Here is a 16,157-nt window from a genome sequence, read left to right as displayed (position 1 = left end):
GACGGTGGATAGATCACAAATGTTGTGCACCTGTTATTCTGACATTGCGCTGCCATTGGTTCATCGAAGAACTCTTTTTGATTGATTTCTGATCCGACCATACAAATTCACTTGGAGCCTGCGAATATATCCTCTTTTCTGGATCCAAATACAGATATCGCCCTATCTCATGGGGTTCCAGTGTCAGATTATATACACCTGAAATTGCTATCATTTGTCCCAGATCATCACGCCTTCAAGCAGACCAAAACAAAACAAAACAAAACAAAACAAAACAAAGCAGAGACATATGCTCAGCTAAGCCAATAAACCCCACATTCCATCGAAAAGTGTGACTTACATGCATCCCGCTATACGTACAGCCGAGGTGCAGCCATCCCGCCCATGTATAAGTATCGACTCATCCCCCAGTAGTACCCCTGATCTGCAAGCCCAATACCTGTGTCGTCCAGTTCATGCACTGTGCGCGATCTCTGAGCGATTAACTCGCCACGGGAGCATCCACTGCAGAAACCCTCGCCTCCCGTCCTCCCGGTCACATTCTTGTCGTTAGATGTTGAGCGCAGACACGTAGAGTTTCGAATAGATTTGTTCACAGTGGACTAGCAGCATCTCGAGTGCAACATAACTCTATCCATCGAGTACTATCTCCAGAAGGGATTCTTCAAAGAGAGAAATGGAGCAATAATCTAGGATATCCGAATTCCCTCGATAGAACAAACCCCTCGATCAAGAACCCCATCTCACCCAAGATGAGAACCAGAATCAAAAATTAACTATCGACGATGATCATCAAAATCCAATGTCCCAGGTTCATAGACCTAGAACAGATCCCTACCCAAAGGAATCCAACTCCTCAATCCCCCGGAAGTGTCTTGCAAAACATATTCCCGCAATTGACCAATAACCCAAACCCAAGGACCTGGAACAAGGAAAAACTGAAACACTCCCGACCCAAAACACCCAAGCTCCCGAGCCAAGCTGCAGACTGCAAGGCATGCTTGAAACCTACCTCAATACTGGGATTTTGGAGAGTTTCCGGGTTTGGTATTCGTGCGTCCGCGGCGGTGCGGGAAGACCTTCCCCGGCCCGACTGAGGTATCGAATTTTTCCGATTCCGGGATGGCCCTTGCTGTCCTTTTGCTCTTGGGGCCTAGGCCATGGGCAGGGGGGTGGTTAATATCACTATTATTACCGAGGTTGTAGTGCGTCTGGGGCGCTCGTGTTTGTTGTGAGTGTCTCGCTGCGGTCTCGGTGGGGTCTTGTATTGGGGACTCCTGGCTTTAGGTATTGGATTTGGGGATAGCTAGGGGTTTGTGCTAGCTATATTGCGTACATGTATTGGTGTTTAGGTAATTATATCTGATTTCGTAGGGGAGACGTCGGAATGTCCCAAAATATCGCTTGGATATTAACACCGGGGGAGGGAGGCTTCGGTGCGGCCGAGAACGGCGTTCCCGAGAGCCCGTGGTCCACTTCTGGTAGCTCTAGACACGTCAAAAGAGATGTCTATGTGCATTTGGATATAGCTTCTATGCTTATTGGATACAAAATTGAGCCAATGGAGTGTGCAAGCTGCGCGAAGAACTCATTAAACGGGCTATAGGTGAAACTATTCAGTAGGACAATCGTACAACGTACTAGCTCTTAGTTTCATCTAAGAGGTCTTGTGTTATAGATTTTCAAGGTTAAGCGGACACTAACTAACCGCTAGGCCTTCGGAGGAAGAATCGCGAAAATATGCAGCAAATATATATTTCGAAGCCAGTTGACTTATTCATTTTTAACCAAGTGCCGAAAAAGTCACTCAGGGTTTGGCCCAAGTGGCCCACTTTGTATGGTAATTTCGTCGTGCACGTACCAGCTCCATATAAAAATTGTCCCCCGGAGCAATTTCTAGCCACTTTAACTGTTGTATGCAGTTTTATCACCAAAATGAGGTCAGTGGGTATGTGTAAAGACAACGTTAACTCATCTTCGTATCTTCCCTGCTAGATTGAATCCTTTCCGGTCCTGATGGTTGCTGCCTCGCGCCACACTTTAGAGACTGGGCGGGGATCACCCACCGCAGCGGTGCTATCCGGGACCCGGAATCGCCTGATCCTCCCCTATAACCTCCTCCCCGTGCAGTGTTACAGGTCCCTTAGGGGGCTTCCGCGACACCCGGCCTGCATTTTATGGGCGCATCCGCTGTGGTGACTGAAATCCAAGGGTCTTTTGGCCTGCACACTTGTTTATTGTCGCTCCATTCCAGCACCTTTTAGTGTTGAAAAGGTCCAGAAGCATCCATTTGCAGTTACCCTTTTGTTAAATCTTTGTAGTTAAAATTTGTTCAGCGTTAGACTTGAATCTGAGGTACCTGAATAATCCGCTTTTAGCCTTCTATGGTTGGTTGGGGACGGAACACCCAGGGCTGGAGGCGATGCCATTGCGGGGGAGATGCTGAACAGTGCCATGTAAATCCATAGATGGACTCAATAGAACTATCATATTAGAAGTAGAATGATGTAAACAATAGTAAACAATAAGGCGTAGTGTAGATATTTAGTTATTCAACAAATCGAAACAAATGGTTGATGAGAAGACCTTTTTCCACGGTTGCGAACTGTGGGGAAAGTAGTTCGTTCCAAACAATCTTGGAATAACCGCGACAACCCAGTGGATCAGATGGAGACTAACCAAGATATTATGATAATAGACTGGAACTGGAAATAATAGAATACCAAAAAGAAATGAACATAATAAATAGCCTGGTGAGTCTCGAACTGTTGAAGTCATAGAGATATATTTGAACTACGTACATTTTATGGCAGAATATATATATATATATATATATATATACATTGATGCCCGACATCAACTACAAAAGTATGACCTGCCAACGCATCAGGATATATTTAGTTAGATTATTGTTAGCCTAGAAAGTCAACCATGGCACGACGAAATTAAATTTGCGAGTTCATCAGGTTCCGTTGTAGCCCTAGAGACCTTCTCCTATCTTTGGACTTCCTACTCTGTACACTACTCTGTACACTACTCTGTACACTACAACACATGTTCTAAAAGTTGCATAGCTTTGGACTATTCGATTTCGCACTATTTACGGAGTACCTACGTACTAATAGAGCCGGTCCGTGCGACCGGTACAGGTGCAGCTAATTATTGAGGTATTGCTTCCCCCAAATTGGTTGTGCAGCGACGTTATGACCTGGACGCGTGACATTGGAATATTGAGATCTGACATGCTACCTATGAAGTATCTAGGTATCTACCTAGGTAGTGCGTAATAACCCTGGACAAAAAAGCAAAGTGACGAAAGAAAGCCTTGACTTGCCTTGATTAGGGCAGGAACCGCGCTGGCATTCCTGCCTTAGGAGAACGTGGATTACCCTTCAACTTCTCAGCTTCCCAGGTTCAAGATTCTTCTTCATCTCTTTATATTTGAACTTGAATTCGGGCAGCCGTACTTTGAGGGTTGGCGCTTCATCCCCGAGACACGTTTGGTGCGCTGCAGCTCCAGCTGCGGCAACCCCAGCCATCTTAATTAACCAGCCACCTCGCACTCCGACCCTTTCTCGTCCTTTCACATCTCCTGATTTCGAATCGCTTCTGTTTTTCTCCCAATTGCATTATATTGTGCATTGAGCATTGATTTGCACAGCCGTTGGGGCTGTCAACATTCCAACTTGGAGCGATCGGTCATTTTGCGATCGCGATCCTTGAGAGCTAATCCGCTGTTTCGATCAGTGACGCAGCACTCAAATTGTCGTCCAATCCACAATTTTACCGACCATTCTTAGAGGTGTCTCGACACACTCGAAAAGCGTCTGACGAAGCCCACGACTCTTACGACCGATCAACGTTAACGACCTTTGCGCGGCAACGCGAGCCGACTGTTCAACGACCTTCTTCTGCTTCAGCTGATTCCCAATTCAGACCCCCGAGCGCTTCTGACTCTCAGCGCCCCTTACGTCGTATCCCTCGCCAGAGAGAAGTCAGCCAACCACTCCACCGTCGAGCGGTCTCTTCACGCGCCCCGGTCCCACACCCCAATCGACCCCAGCCGGCGCGTACAACCCCGGTCTCTGTACAACACACTCCGACCAGTGGCATCGCACACCTACGTCCGGCCCTTTCCGAAGCGGAGACCGACGACAACGGGTCTACCACAGACGACCCGTACCAGCTTCTGAATACCTCATACTGGCCGAAGCGAACCACCGGCGTCTCGTCGCGCACCGCATCGGCAATCCTTTTCACTCTCGAGGAAGCTATCCGTGGACCACTGCAGCTCTCCACCGACTGGGACGAGGTGAATGCTTCTATGTCAGACATGGTAGGCGTCGCTGGCCCCGGTGGGCCTGTGGGCAGTAGCCGTGTTCAAAACGGTGGAACCCGTGTACCCCAGAACCCCATCTCAGGCACATCACAGCCCCCGAGTGGTATGAGGACACCTACGGATATAATGAGGCAGCGCCGAGATCGAGAGGCTCGCCGCAAAGCGGAACTCGAGGCCCGAGAGAGGAAACAGGAGGAATTGGAACGACAACAAGTGGAGCAAGAACAATTAGCCCAAGGTCAGGCCCAGACACAGGCCCAGGCCCAAGCCCAAGCTCAACAGTACGCCGCTGGCGTTGCCGCCGAAAATGCCTCCCAATCAAGAATTAGAGCCCCACGACCACCGAGGGGGGCCCCCGAAGGACAGCCTCAAGCCATGCCTGTCGCCTCAGGGCCACCGTCCAGTTACAGACCAGCAGCAGATGTTGCGCCGAGTACCCGACCATCAGAATACCAGACCGCACCACAGACTGCTACGACGGGGCAAATGGCTAACCAGCCACGACCGACACAATCAACTGGTCAACAGCCTCAACATGGTCGCTCGCAAAGTGCGGCAGAAACTGGAGGTCAGCCCAGACCGAGTGGGTTCTCCAAATCCGCCCAGGCCCTACCCACAGGACAACCTGGTGCCCCCCAAGCCCTTCAGCAGCCAAAACGGGTTGGGTTTCCGCATGCATTCGAGCGATGGGAAACGCTGTCTTCACACTGGGAGGGTCTCACCAGCTATTGGATGCGCAAGCTGGAACAAAACAATGACGACCTAGAGCGCGATCCGCTAAGCCAACAATTGGCTCGACAGATCACAGACTTGTCTGCCGCGGGTGCCAACCTATTCCATGCGGTGGTTGAACTGCAACGTCTACGAGCCTCCTCCGAGCGCAAGTTCCAGCGCTGGTTTTTCGACACTCGTGCTGAGCAAGAGCGCTCAAAGGAAGTGCAGGCTGACCTGGACCGCCAGCTCAAAGAAGAACGACAAGGCCGAGCCGATGCCTTTTCTGCCGCCCAGCAATCCGAAAAGGACAAAATTAAGGCCGAGGAACTGCTGAAAGAGATGCGCCGTGAACTCCAAATCTCCAAGGAGGAGGCACGTCGTGCCTGGGAGGAGCTTGGCCGTCGTGAACAAGAAGAGCGAGACCGAACCAACTCCCTGCGCAATGGAGAGCCTACGCTCGTTGGAGGCGTTCAAGTTGTGCCTATGGTTTCTGGTCTTCCTAGTCGTCATACCACGCGCCCACAGACTCGTGAGGGCCCATACCCCGGCGGACCAACAGCCACAACCATGGGCAGCGACGCGTATCATGGCAAGTCAGCGGGAAGCGCAGGCGAACAATACTATGAAGACGGCACGCCGATGTCTCCCGCAGGATCCGATCCTTTCATCGAACCCAAAAAGGTTGACCCACCTGCCTCAAAAGCCCCCTACCCGCGTCCACTGTACGAACATGAAAATACGAGCATGCCATACCCAGGTCCCGCAACTTCAGAACCCGACGCGCGCTCCTACGCCGGCAGCAGTGAAGCGGGCGACGACGAATATGCTCACTACTCTCACGACCCGCATGGCAACTCCCTAAGCTACCCACCTGGCCCTCCCTCAGAGGGAAGCGAAGAGTACGATCACTCCCTACCAGAGGGTCACTATATACCCGAGGGCGCCTATACCTCTGCCGGCTCTTCCGCCCCTCCGCCTGCGCCCACCTCCGCCGCGGACTACAGTGGCGCCGGGTGGGGTCCTGGGACTGGGTGGGAGTCTGTGACACCGCGTCATCGACACCCCACGCGTCTAAGTGATGTCCTTGAGGAAGATGAGCCGAGTCGCACGAATCCCAGCCGTGCCAGTATGGCGAGCCGTAGCCAGGCCAGTCGGAGCATTCTTTAAACCACGTTATTGGCTTTGTGATGTGTCCTATCTGAGACCAAGGTGTTTCGCGATGGATTTTGCTCACTGAGCTGTTTGATGCATGCATAGAGAAGTTCGGAGAGGTGCCCCTATATTCGTATCGAGTGTGTTACTTCTATATTGACTTTTCCCAAGCAGTCTTATTCTTATTGGCTTGTTTCTCTGCTTGTTGTTTGCTCTGGTTGTCTTTGCCTTGCCAGGTTTTGCAAATTTGGCGTTTAATTCCCCCAATCCCCCATATTGCCGTGTTTCTTGTTTCTTTTGTTTCTTTTGTGATTTAGTTTTGTTTTCAATGGCGGTAATACTTAACTGCCCGTCTACCTTTCTACGTAGTGCTATAGGGAGGTGTTTATCCTTCTACAAGTTACCTATCTACAATAAAACGGAGATAATAAAAATCACTTTCATACATCAAACAGTTTGATTCGATAAATTGCAGTATCTTCGCCAATCACAAACCGATTAACCACCCCCTGAGTCCGACCAACGGCCCGTCAAGGGATGATGAACCAGTATGGGAATGGTCTTATTCACTATCCTTAACTAGCTCACTTCCATCTTCTATCCCAGCGCAATGAGAGTCAAGATCCCCTTCTTCCGCAGACTTCTCCTCCCCCTAACTTTTATCCGCGTTAGCACCACCACCTTTCTTCCCCCAATTCCTCCGCGCACCTCTCTGATGCCGCATTTGTGCAAGTGAATCTCGAGTCCGCTCAGCCCAAGCATGAAGACACTGCGGACTTCGCAAACACCAAATCAGGATCTCTCTCGTAGCCAACGCATCCTCAAGCGAACTTTGTCCTTCCTTACCCCCCCGAATCCCAATCCCAATCAACTCCTCCGCAAGAGTCTCTAGTCCCCAAATGCGAGGCAACGTCGTCTTGAATGAAACATTCGGAAAAACCGCCTCGGACGTAATAACAGACGTATCCACGATCCGACCATGAATCAAACTCAATGTCCGTAGATCATGTTGAAGAGCATGACCAATCAGAACGGTCTCATGATTTAGGAATTTCCGCAGTGCGCCACGCGCATCCGCATTCGAGACAAATACATTACCCTCTGCGACCGCCGCGTCCATTTTCTCCTGTGTGATCCCGCTAACGGGTGTCAACCAGTTCGTCACTGGTGCCGTTGGTGTCACGTAACTGTTGATCAAGACTTCACCGGTGAGGAAATCGATTGCGGTGATAAAGGCTAGTTCGCTAGTGCAGACTGTTGTTTCGATCATTTCGCAGTCTAGGACGATTGCCTTTCGAAGGGTTGAATTCGGATTTGCAGGTCGGGGGGTAAGGTGGTGTTGATGTGCTTCGGCGTGGCTCAGACAGGATTTTGTGTCGACGGTCCTTGGCGGGTTGTAGCCTTGCGAGTGCAGGCGTTGGGGGGAGTGGCTTTTTGCCAGGAGGTAGTTGAAAATGAGGGCTTGTTCGAGGGGTTCGAGGTCTGTCCAGCGGTGTGGCATTTTGCGGTAGATTAGACTGAAGGTTGGGTCTGTTGGTGGGGGTGAGATGAAGAGGTGTGGTGTTGTTGTGTTTGTTGCTGGGGTTGAGGTTTTCGCTCCGTCTGCTTTGTTTGCTTCCGCGGCGATAGGGTCGTGGGCGGATAGATGCAGTGAGGGGTGGGAAACTTGTTCCGTTTGGTCTGAGGTGTGCACTGCAGACTGAGAGGGTTGTGTGGACTGAGAGAATGCCTCCGCTTGTTCGTAGTGACGAACTAGGAATTGAGACTTTCCCAAGGATTGATAGCCGTCTTGTAAAGACTGCGTAACCTTCTCTGCTTCTTGAAGGACCTGCAATACGGACTGAGAGGGTTGTGTGGATTGAGAGATTTCCGCTTGTTCGTAGTGACGAACCAGAAATTGAGACTTTCCCAGGGATTGATAGCCCTCTTGTAGAGACTCCGTAACCTTCTCTGCTTCTTGTAGGACCTGCACTGGGGACTGAGAGAGTTCCAGGTGAGGGTCCAGTTCCGGAGGCTGAGAGCTTTGTGAAAAAGTCTGAGAGTTCTGCATTAAGGACTGAGAGCTTTGTAGAGATTGCGAGCCCTGTTGGGGAAAATGTGAGATTTCCTTTGCTTGCTGAGAGTACTGTTCTCGGGGGTGTGAGTCCCGCGCGGTGGAGTGTGAATCCCGCGCAGGAGACCAGAAGATTTGCTTAGCTTGTTGAGGCTCTTGATGTTGACGCTCTTGACTGAGGAACTGAGAGTTCCAGATCTGTTGTCGAGACTGATAATTTTCTTCTGGGAACTGTGTGACCTGAAGCGCGGCCCGATAGACCTGTACCTTGTTCTTCCTGCGACGAGGATGTGCTTGGTAGATCGGAGTTGGTGTTCGACGGCCCTGGGAGGCTGCACGATACCTCTTCACCTGGTTCTGACAGCCCCAAGGGGGTGATTGATACATTGGAGAAGGTATATGAGAGGGCGGGGTCGGGGTCTGATAGAATTGAGCAGGTGGCTGATAGAACCCTCCTAGGGATCCGGGGACTCCCACTGGTAGGAATAATTGATAAGATGCTTGATAGAACCCCACTGGCACTTGAGATGCCCCCATTGGTGGTTGGAAGTCTTGTTCAGATGCTTGATAGAATCCCACTGGGGCTTGAGGAACTTGTCCTGGTGACTGGAAGGCTTGAGAGGATTCTTGATAGACGTTCACTGGTCGTGGAGGGAGTGGATGGCGCATTTGGCGGAACTTATGTCGTGGGTGAAAGACTGGACTGCGTGGCGATCGGAAGACTTGAGCGCGTGCTGGACGGCCCTGCTGATCTCCTTGATGGACCAACGTGGAGGAGTGACGGATTTGTGCTGGTGATTTCCGGGTTTCTGTAGATGGTTGTCGGGCATGAGCAGTTGATGGACGAGCTCGCGCGGGCTGTGGATGAAGCCGCATTGGCAGCTGGGTCGGCGATATATTTTCCGATGCGGGCAAGGAGACACTTCGGATTACAGGACTGGATTTGCCTTTGTGTTTCAGCTTCCATTTGACATTGTAATTGATATTGCCGTGTTTCTCGCTTTCGTGCCTAGCTAAGTCATCTCTACATGCATAGATTGCGTCGCAATCCTGGCATGGAAAAATGTTGTGCTCGGTCTGCAGATGATCGCAAAACGCCTGCTCTGACCTGAACTTCCGGTATTTGCACACAGGACATGGAATTCTGATTTCTTGAGGCGGTTTGCCGCCGGGCTGACCATCCTCGGGCTTTTTGACATCCATGGTGGGTGGGTCGGTGGGTCGTCAAAGGGTATCCTTGGGGGATTCCGGCTTTTGTAAGATGAAAGAAGGTAAGATGGGATTGTTGACCACAAACACGTTTAAGTGTGTTTGATACCGCACCTACGTGCAGCCCAACAAACCAGGCACCATGTTTGCCATCAAAATTATCAGTATGAAAATATAATGTTCAGCTAATGTACGGTTCCCGTCACTTAGACGTTACTTGCTAGTTACTTGCGCGTTAAAGCAGGCACCACGCCTGCTATACGCACTATATATAAAATTATACTACGAATTTAGCCAATGTGCTAGTTCCCGTCACTTGGACATTGTCTAGACTTTACTTGGACGTTACTTAGCCATCAGTAGTAGGAGGCATGCGCTCCATGAATGATAGAGTAGGTAGTATATAAGTCCCTGGTGGTTCGATGTTAGTAAGACATGTAGCTATCATAATATAATAGCATAATTATACATAGACCTAAGGTCCCCGAGGAAGGATATAGAACGGCATATAGGTTTTAGCCTAGAGATTAATGATAAGAGCATTACTTGCCAATTGGTGTCTAGGTACACACTTATAGAATCACTCGTACTCCAACGAGAACGGGTGAGCTGAATAATTAACATAGAAATGATCTTGGGTTGTTAGGCACACTTTGTGTGTAGGGAGAATTTCCAAATGTCAAGTATTGGATAATACCACTGATAGCGTAGAATAAGACATCAGGAATCTTCCTCGGTTCATTTTGGGAGTATCTCTATCTATATATCAAAACGTGGACTTGGTTCAATTGAGGCTGTACCAGGAGAGCGTTTGTAACCCTGCTCTTTGTGACAATCGCTCCTTCCTCATGATGGTTTGCTGTTTCGGAGCAATTAATATTTAATCTCTTTGCAAAAACAAATGCTGTTGCAAGATTTCTTCAACTATTATACCTTCCCACACCTCCACAGCCCCCAAGGGTATGATCCCCTCTTCCATAATTAGGATCTATGACAAAGAAAATAACTAAAGACGGGGTTGTTCTGCAGTTGAAACCCACCAGCACACCTAAAGTTTGGACAGAGAATCCATTCAGCACCAGATACCAAACAATTGAGCCACACCACTTCCCCATTGCAGGGTTCCCAACCACACCTTAGACAAAAGTCTGACAACGTTGGAAAAGGGGCCAACAACAGGATAGTAGCATGAGGCTATTATGATTATGGGAGTGAGGTCTCCGCCCCGTCGTGGCCCGTTTACCCGTTTTCGAACCGGACCATCGCAGATGTGCCAGGTGGGGTGCCAGGCATAATGACCAATTCCAGAACAGGCGCAGACCAAATCCTCTCACTGCACCGAGGCCGAGAGGTACAATGTGCTCATACTTCGATTTTTCGTCAAAGCGATTTCTGTTTCCTAAAGTTTACCTGGCCCTGCCTCGCCAGTACAAATTTTCACCTGAAGTAATTGCTACTTAAGATCCTCAAGCGATGACCTTTTCTTTAACTTTCCCACTTCTCATCCACTTCAAGGTACGATTTCTGAGTCTATAGCCACCGATATTCACAATGAAATACTTAACTAACCAAGACTACAAGTTTGCAGGTCGACCAAAACCACCTTCCAACCTTCCAACCGTCTGTTTCACAAAGAATAACAAGAAAGTGAGATACCCATCCAGACGACGCTCATGTTTGACTACTAAGCATAAACCTAAAGAAGAAAAAAGTGGCTGACGGTCGGAGTATTTTGATCACAAGTGATCAGCACGTCGAGCTGCCAATGCAGCTACACTTGTGACCCACAGGACACCCTCGATATACTTGCTGAAACATCATGAAGATGGCATGCATCATTAGGAGTGCTCTTGCTGGTATATTGAGATTCCACTGGCCGAACCTTCAGCCGGTCTTCGCCAGTCCCAAGAATAATGTTCTAGAGGGTGGGGCAAAGAAGTTAACGTTGTCAAAATGATGCTCAGGTTGCAGGCTGAACAGAATGTCGACTAGTGGACAATCGAGTGAATTTAGAAGAATATCGACCAGTAGAAATTGTTCCTGAAAGTGGGCCTAAGCCATCTAGGTCTCCATACCAAAAGCAAGACACACCCCTCCTCTACATATTCCGTTCACAGCCGCATCATAAATGTAAAGCTGACAAGGAAAGAATAGCCAGCCAGCGGCCAACGCCGTCACTTAACAAGGAGTAAGTAGAGGTTCTCACACAGCTGGGGCTTTCAGCCCACCTACCTAAATGGCACTACAGGAGGCAAACTACGGAATGGGAAGTCCCATGGCTGGGTTATATACAATGGGACAGCTATAAAATCCTGACGCACAACGACGACAGCTAGAACTGCTCACCCAGTTACGCTTGCGCGTAGATCAGCGGGCATACGCCTACCAAAACATAATACAAGAGGCCTGGATAATCATAGAAAATAATGCGGGTCTAATTCATCTCCACGTGGGCCAAGTATTGTGTCGGCCCCACTTCAATTCGACACAAACTCCCGACGACAGAATATGAGGTCTATTGGGAGACCTGCCTAGGCTTTAGACCAAAGAGAAAATAGAGATATGGACAGAGTTGTGGGTTTAGAGCAGCACCAACTAAACACACATGAATCTACCATCCATTATAAAGTCATCACCTCCTATCAAATTTCCCTATTTACCCTCGAATGGAAAGCCCATCATGGGGTCATACGGAGCTGTCAGGTTACTGTCGTGGCCACACACCGTTGGGACGCATCGGCGCACCGACGGCACGACCGCCCACATACCCTCATCGCAATGCGAGGGGCTACAGAGAGGGAAAGGAGAGGCCAATTTTTGTCGAATACCAAGTCCGAATACATGGTAGAAACCGGGTATTATACCATGGAAAATCATGTGACATTGGTCAACAGGCATACCATACAAAAGTGTATATTACAGTTAGTCATCTATGTCCGCACGTATTGTTGAAATAGCGGGTAGTTATTGTCATTTTGGTTTGCTACAGTTGTCAACATCGGTCATACATTGTTCGTGCACCAGCTTTCTGTCATTTTGCATCTCAGCTGTCACGATACGTGATTTTCCGCGCTGCATGATCTCAAAACTACCTTAATCTTCAATTTACTAGCCCGCAGTTCCTCCCTGTTTGATACTAGGTCTTGATTTCACAATCACGGAGTTAGACGAAATACACGAAACTTAGTTATAGTTCACGAGTGGGGCACACATAAGCTTCCCACGTGTTAATGAGCTTTGCCTCATTACGCCCACGTGACAAACTCAGTTTCAACGTCCTCCGTAATCCTCATCCTTACTTACTATCGAAAGCTTTCAACGTTGGAACTACCGGCATGGGTGGATGAGAAATATATTGTGCGATATGTGGTAGTACATTCTCCAGCGAAATGGGTATGGATCCTGAAGGGACCGACAAGGACTATTATCGGTACGAAGTCCTCAGGGACTGCAACTTGGAATGGCTAGACAAAGTCTGTGTTCTGGGTGTTAATAACGAGGCCCGTGGAAACGATAAGTATGTCACTATTGCGTACCCACGACACTATGAAGAATATATATTATTTTTTTTTTTCAAGATCATTTCTCACGGATGACGGTCGTTATTGGGATTATGTAAGGCTCTTTCCAATGTAGTACACAAAATATCAGGGCTAACCTCTGTCTCGTAGGGGCAAGCCCACGTTTCTAGGGTAGATGGTAAGTTTGTGTATAGCCATGTTCAATGGACTGACTAATCTCGTTATAAGATCCTAATGTGCCCTTCTGGGATCATGGGGGTGACATTCCTATGACTGCGTATGCTGTCCCCCCCACCTTTCGTTACTACTTCCTAATGCTCATAGTTACCATGACTTTTCTGAACTTGGCTTGCCTTGTGTATTTCCTTTCCATGCAATTTGCTACCATGGTATCCTTCAAAGATTTCTCTGCCAAGAGAACACTAAACAGATCAAGAAAGATGTGTTGTTTGAAGTCTTCGAAAGTTTGAGGGGTGATCGAACCAGAGCCTCTTGCTGAACAGGTTTGGCATCATGCTCAAGGCCAAGAAGTACGTTGTCTTGTGACACGATTGATGACTCGAGAAGAGATAGCACACGCTTACCACAACCAGAGTTTGGTCGTCAATCCGGTTGAAATTCCCCAGCTCGAGTCCCACCTTGATATTATCACGAAATCCATTGATAAGAAGGCTGCAACGTGTCGGCATTTCCGGAGTGAAGATATATCTAATAACCTCCCAGTTGAGTTACGACATGAGATTTTCAAGCTTCTCCCAGCTGGTTCCATTCTCGCTCTGAAGGCCGCTTCCCTGGCGATGCATAGTACTACCTTACCCCCCAACCTTTGGAAACGCACGTTGAGGAGTGAAATACCGTGGCTCTGGGAGATGCACGATATCGATTCTTTCCAATCCCAAGAACTAGAGGACAACACTTCCAAGTTACTTCTTGACATTCAGAAGAAGAGTCAGTATACATCCGAGAATGATGATTACATTTTTGGACTTGCCAACCGGAGACGGGTTTGGGGCGTCTGCAAGCAGATTCGTAGCCGGTACTTCGAGAAGCTCAGGGGTATTTCCAATACAGACAGCTAGCATTCTACGACAGGCAAGCTGAATTATTGGCGTCAGGGGCACTGATACCCTCACGTCAGAAATATCCTACTTTTTCAATGATGCTCTGGGAATCGCGACGGATCATGGAATTCTCGGCAGAACATTATGTCCACGCCGGGCCTTTGCTGGATCTGGGGAAATATGTGAGCATGCCTTGAAATAACCTCTCTTCGCACTCAACCTTCGTTCATATCATTATCTTGCGCTATTTCAGATACAATTTTGGATGATTCACTGCTTACTCTCTATAAGAAAATCTGATGTGTGATGTGGAATTGTTTGTTAAACCTGGCCAGTTTTCACTTGCCTTTTAAACGTGAGAGACGCATCTTGCTCCCAAAGGCAGAATTTCTCAATTAATATTTTACATCCACACCCCCCCACCCCCCCCTGGGTGGCGATACTCTTTTGTTTCGCTTTCCTCAACATTCACATTCACATTTCTTGCATTACCTGAACACAGCAGCCCATCAAGGCATGATTCCCTAGTCTATAACCAAAATTCACGGGAAAACAAAACAGCCAACAGATTGGTTACTTTGCAGGTCCGCCTTTTCCACCACGTCTCAACCTTCCAAACATCACAAATATCTCGGAAACTGCGGTACTCTGATTACTCTGAGTTATCCTTCAACACTTACATATTTACTTAATATTTAAACACATACCACTGAAGGTGAGATTCCTCGGCCCTATATTCCATATTTGTGACAGGACGAATGACTAACTAGCACTAGTGGGTTATAATACTATCCATCACACATGTATCACTGAATATCTGGTAGATAAATCCCACCAACCTACAACCAATTAGACAGACTCCCTAGTCGCAAAGACGTCTTAAACACAACGCTGACCAAGGAAAGGTGGGTGCGGAACACCCCGTTCCGTCTCTAAACAACTATCAGTAAGAGCTCCTGACTCAACGTCGCCCTCAGGCGACTGGAAATTCTCGAGTTCAGAGACCTACCATGCACGAGGCAACAGAGATCATGAGATACGGTCAATCTGTGATCGAAAGCAACCATATAATGTGTTGATCGAACGATGGAGTGGCTGTTCTGGCTAAGTTAGAACAAGGAATCAGCGAACTTGTAGGGTGAATGATTGAGATGCGCATTCGACAAAGTCTGGATCACGTTGAGGAGCAGGCTATCTGGAGAGCGGTGTGCTTGGTGAATGAGTTGGGGTCGGGAGCATCTATCAAATCATGCTTTTTTCCATTACTCTACTCTTAAGATGATCATTCAAATGAGGACCCAAGCCGGAGTAAGCTGCCCTATACACCGCCCTTACAACTTCATGATGAATTAAATGACATTTTAGAATTCTTTGTTCAACTGGCTATAAATTAATATGGCCAACTTTCACTTCGATCTCACTTTGATCTCACTTCGCTCTTTTCGTTGATATCATTCTTGAACAACCCCCTGCATCCAATATCATTCCAGCATCAGCCATGGTTTAGAATTTATGTGTATCTAAGCCCATTACTATTACACAACTATTATTGAGGCATTAGTATCCACCTTTGTCGGCTGTTTCCTTATAATTGGGGGGTCGTGCCTTCCTCGTGAAAACACGCTTTCTCTCGGAGCAAGTAATATTTATATCCCCACTATCGATCTCTGCTTCTTTCTTTTCCTCTTTCTCAAACTTTTGGAACTCCCAACTTGACAGCCCTCAGCAAAGGTGAGACTCCTAATCCTATAAACAAGGCTTTCGGTAAAAGCATAACCTCACTAGGTCTAGGTATTGTATTTCATTATATTCTTCGACTTTGTTAAACGAGAAATAAAATATCCAGCGCTTTCAAAAAGTGAGATATATGCCCCAACCCCCCCGTACCCTACCGCGGCTTAAACATGACGCTGACAAGGAGTTAGTGACCGACCAATGGCCAGGTGGAGCTGCTAACGCAGCTAAGACTGCGAGCGACAGCCCGACCCCCGACTATCCGACGTGCCCTACATGATGCCACTCGGGTAATGGCCCAGCTTGATGCCCTGATGGAGACAATGGACTTCCGCCACGCGCTTTCACCTCGCCTTCTACGCAGTTGGAAGATC

At 48.3% G+C, this 16,157-nt stretch overlaps 3 protein-coding genes across 3 annotated transcripts; 2 read left to right on the top strand and 1 right to left on the bottom strand.

Moving 5' to 3' along the window:
• Positions 1-3,203: 3,203 nt before the first annotated feature.
• On the top strand, positions 3,204-6,220 carry N7537_009284 (uncharacterized protein; the record flags this gene model as incomplete). The annotated part of the gene is made up of 2 exons (XM_056900338.1): positions 3,204-3,264; positions 3,801-6,220. 2 exons carry the CDS (start codon positions 3,204-3,206, stop codon positions 6,218-6,220), a joined length of 2,481 nt encoding a protein of 826 aa, XP_056749006.1.
• A 637-nt stretch (positions 6,221-6,857) lies between these two features.
• N7537_009283 (3'-5' exonuclease) lies at positions 6,858-9,461 on the bottom strand (the record flags this gene model as incomplete). Its single annotated transcript, XM_056900337.1, has 1 exon — positions 6,858-9,461. The coding sequence occupies one exon, from the start codon at positions 9,459-9,461 to the stop codon at positions 6,858-6,860; it is 2,604 nt and encodes an 867-aa protein (XP_056749005.1).
• Positions 9,462-13,542: 4,081 nt separating this feature from the next.
• N7537_009282 (uncharacterized protein) lies at positions 13,543-14,067 on the top strand (the record flags this gene model as incomplete). The annotated part of the gene is made up of 1 exon (XM_056900336.1): positions 13,543-14,067. The coding sequence occupies one exon, from the start codon at positions 13,543-13,545 to the stop codon at positions 14,065-14,067; it is 525 nt and encodes a 174-aa protein (XP_056749004.1).
• Positions 14,068-16,157: the final 2,090 nt, after the last annotated feature.

Source organism: Penicillium hordei, assembly GCF_028827395.1.
Source record: "Penicillium hordei strain IBT 12815 chromosome Unknown utg000005l_segment0_segment0, whole genome shotgun sequence".
Taxonomy (NCBI): Eukaryota; Fungi; Ascomycota; class Eurotiomycetes; order Eurotiales; family Aspergillaceae; genus Penicillium; species Penicillium hordei.
This window is presented reverse-complemented; position numbering and strand designations above follow the sequence as displayed.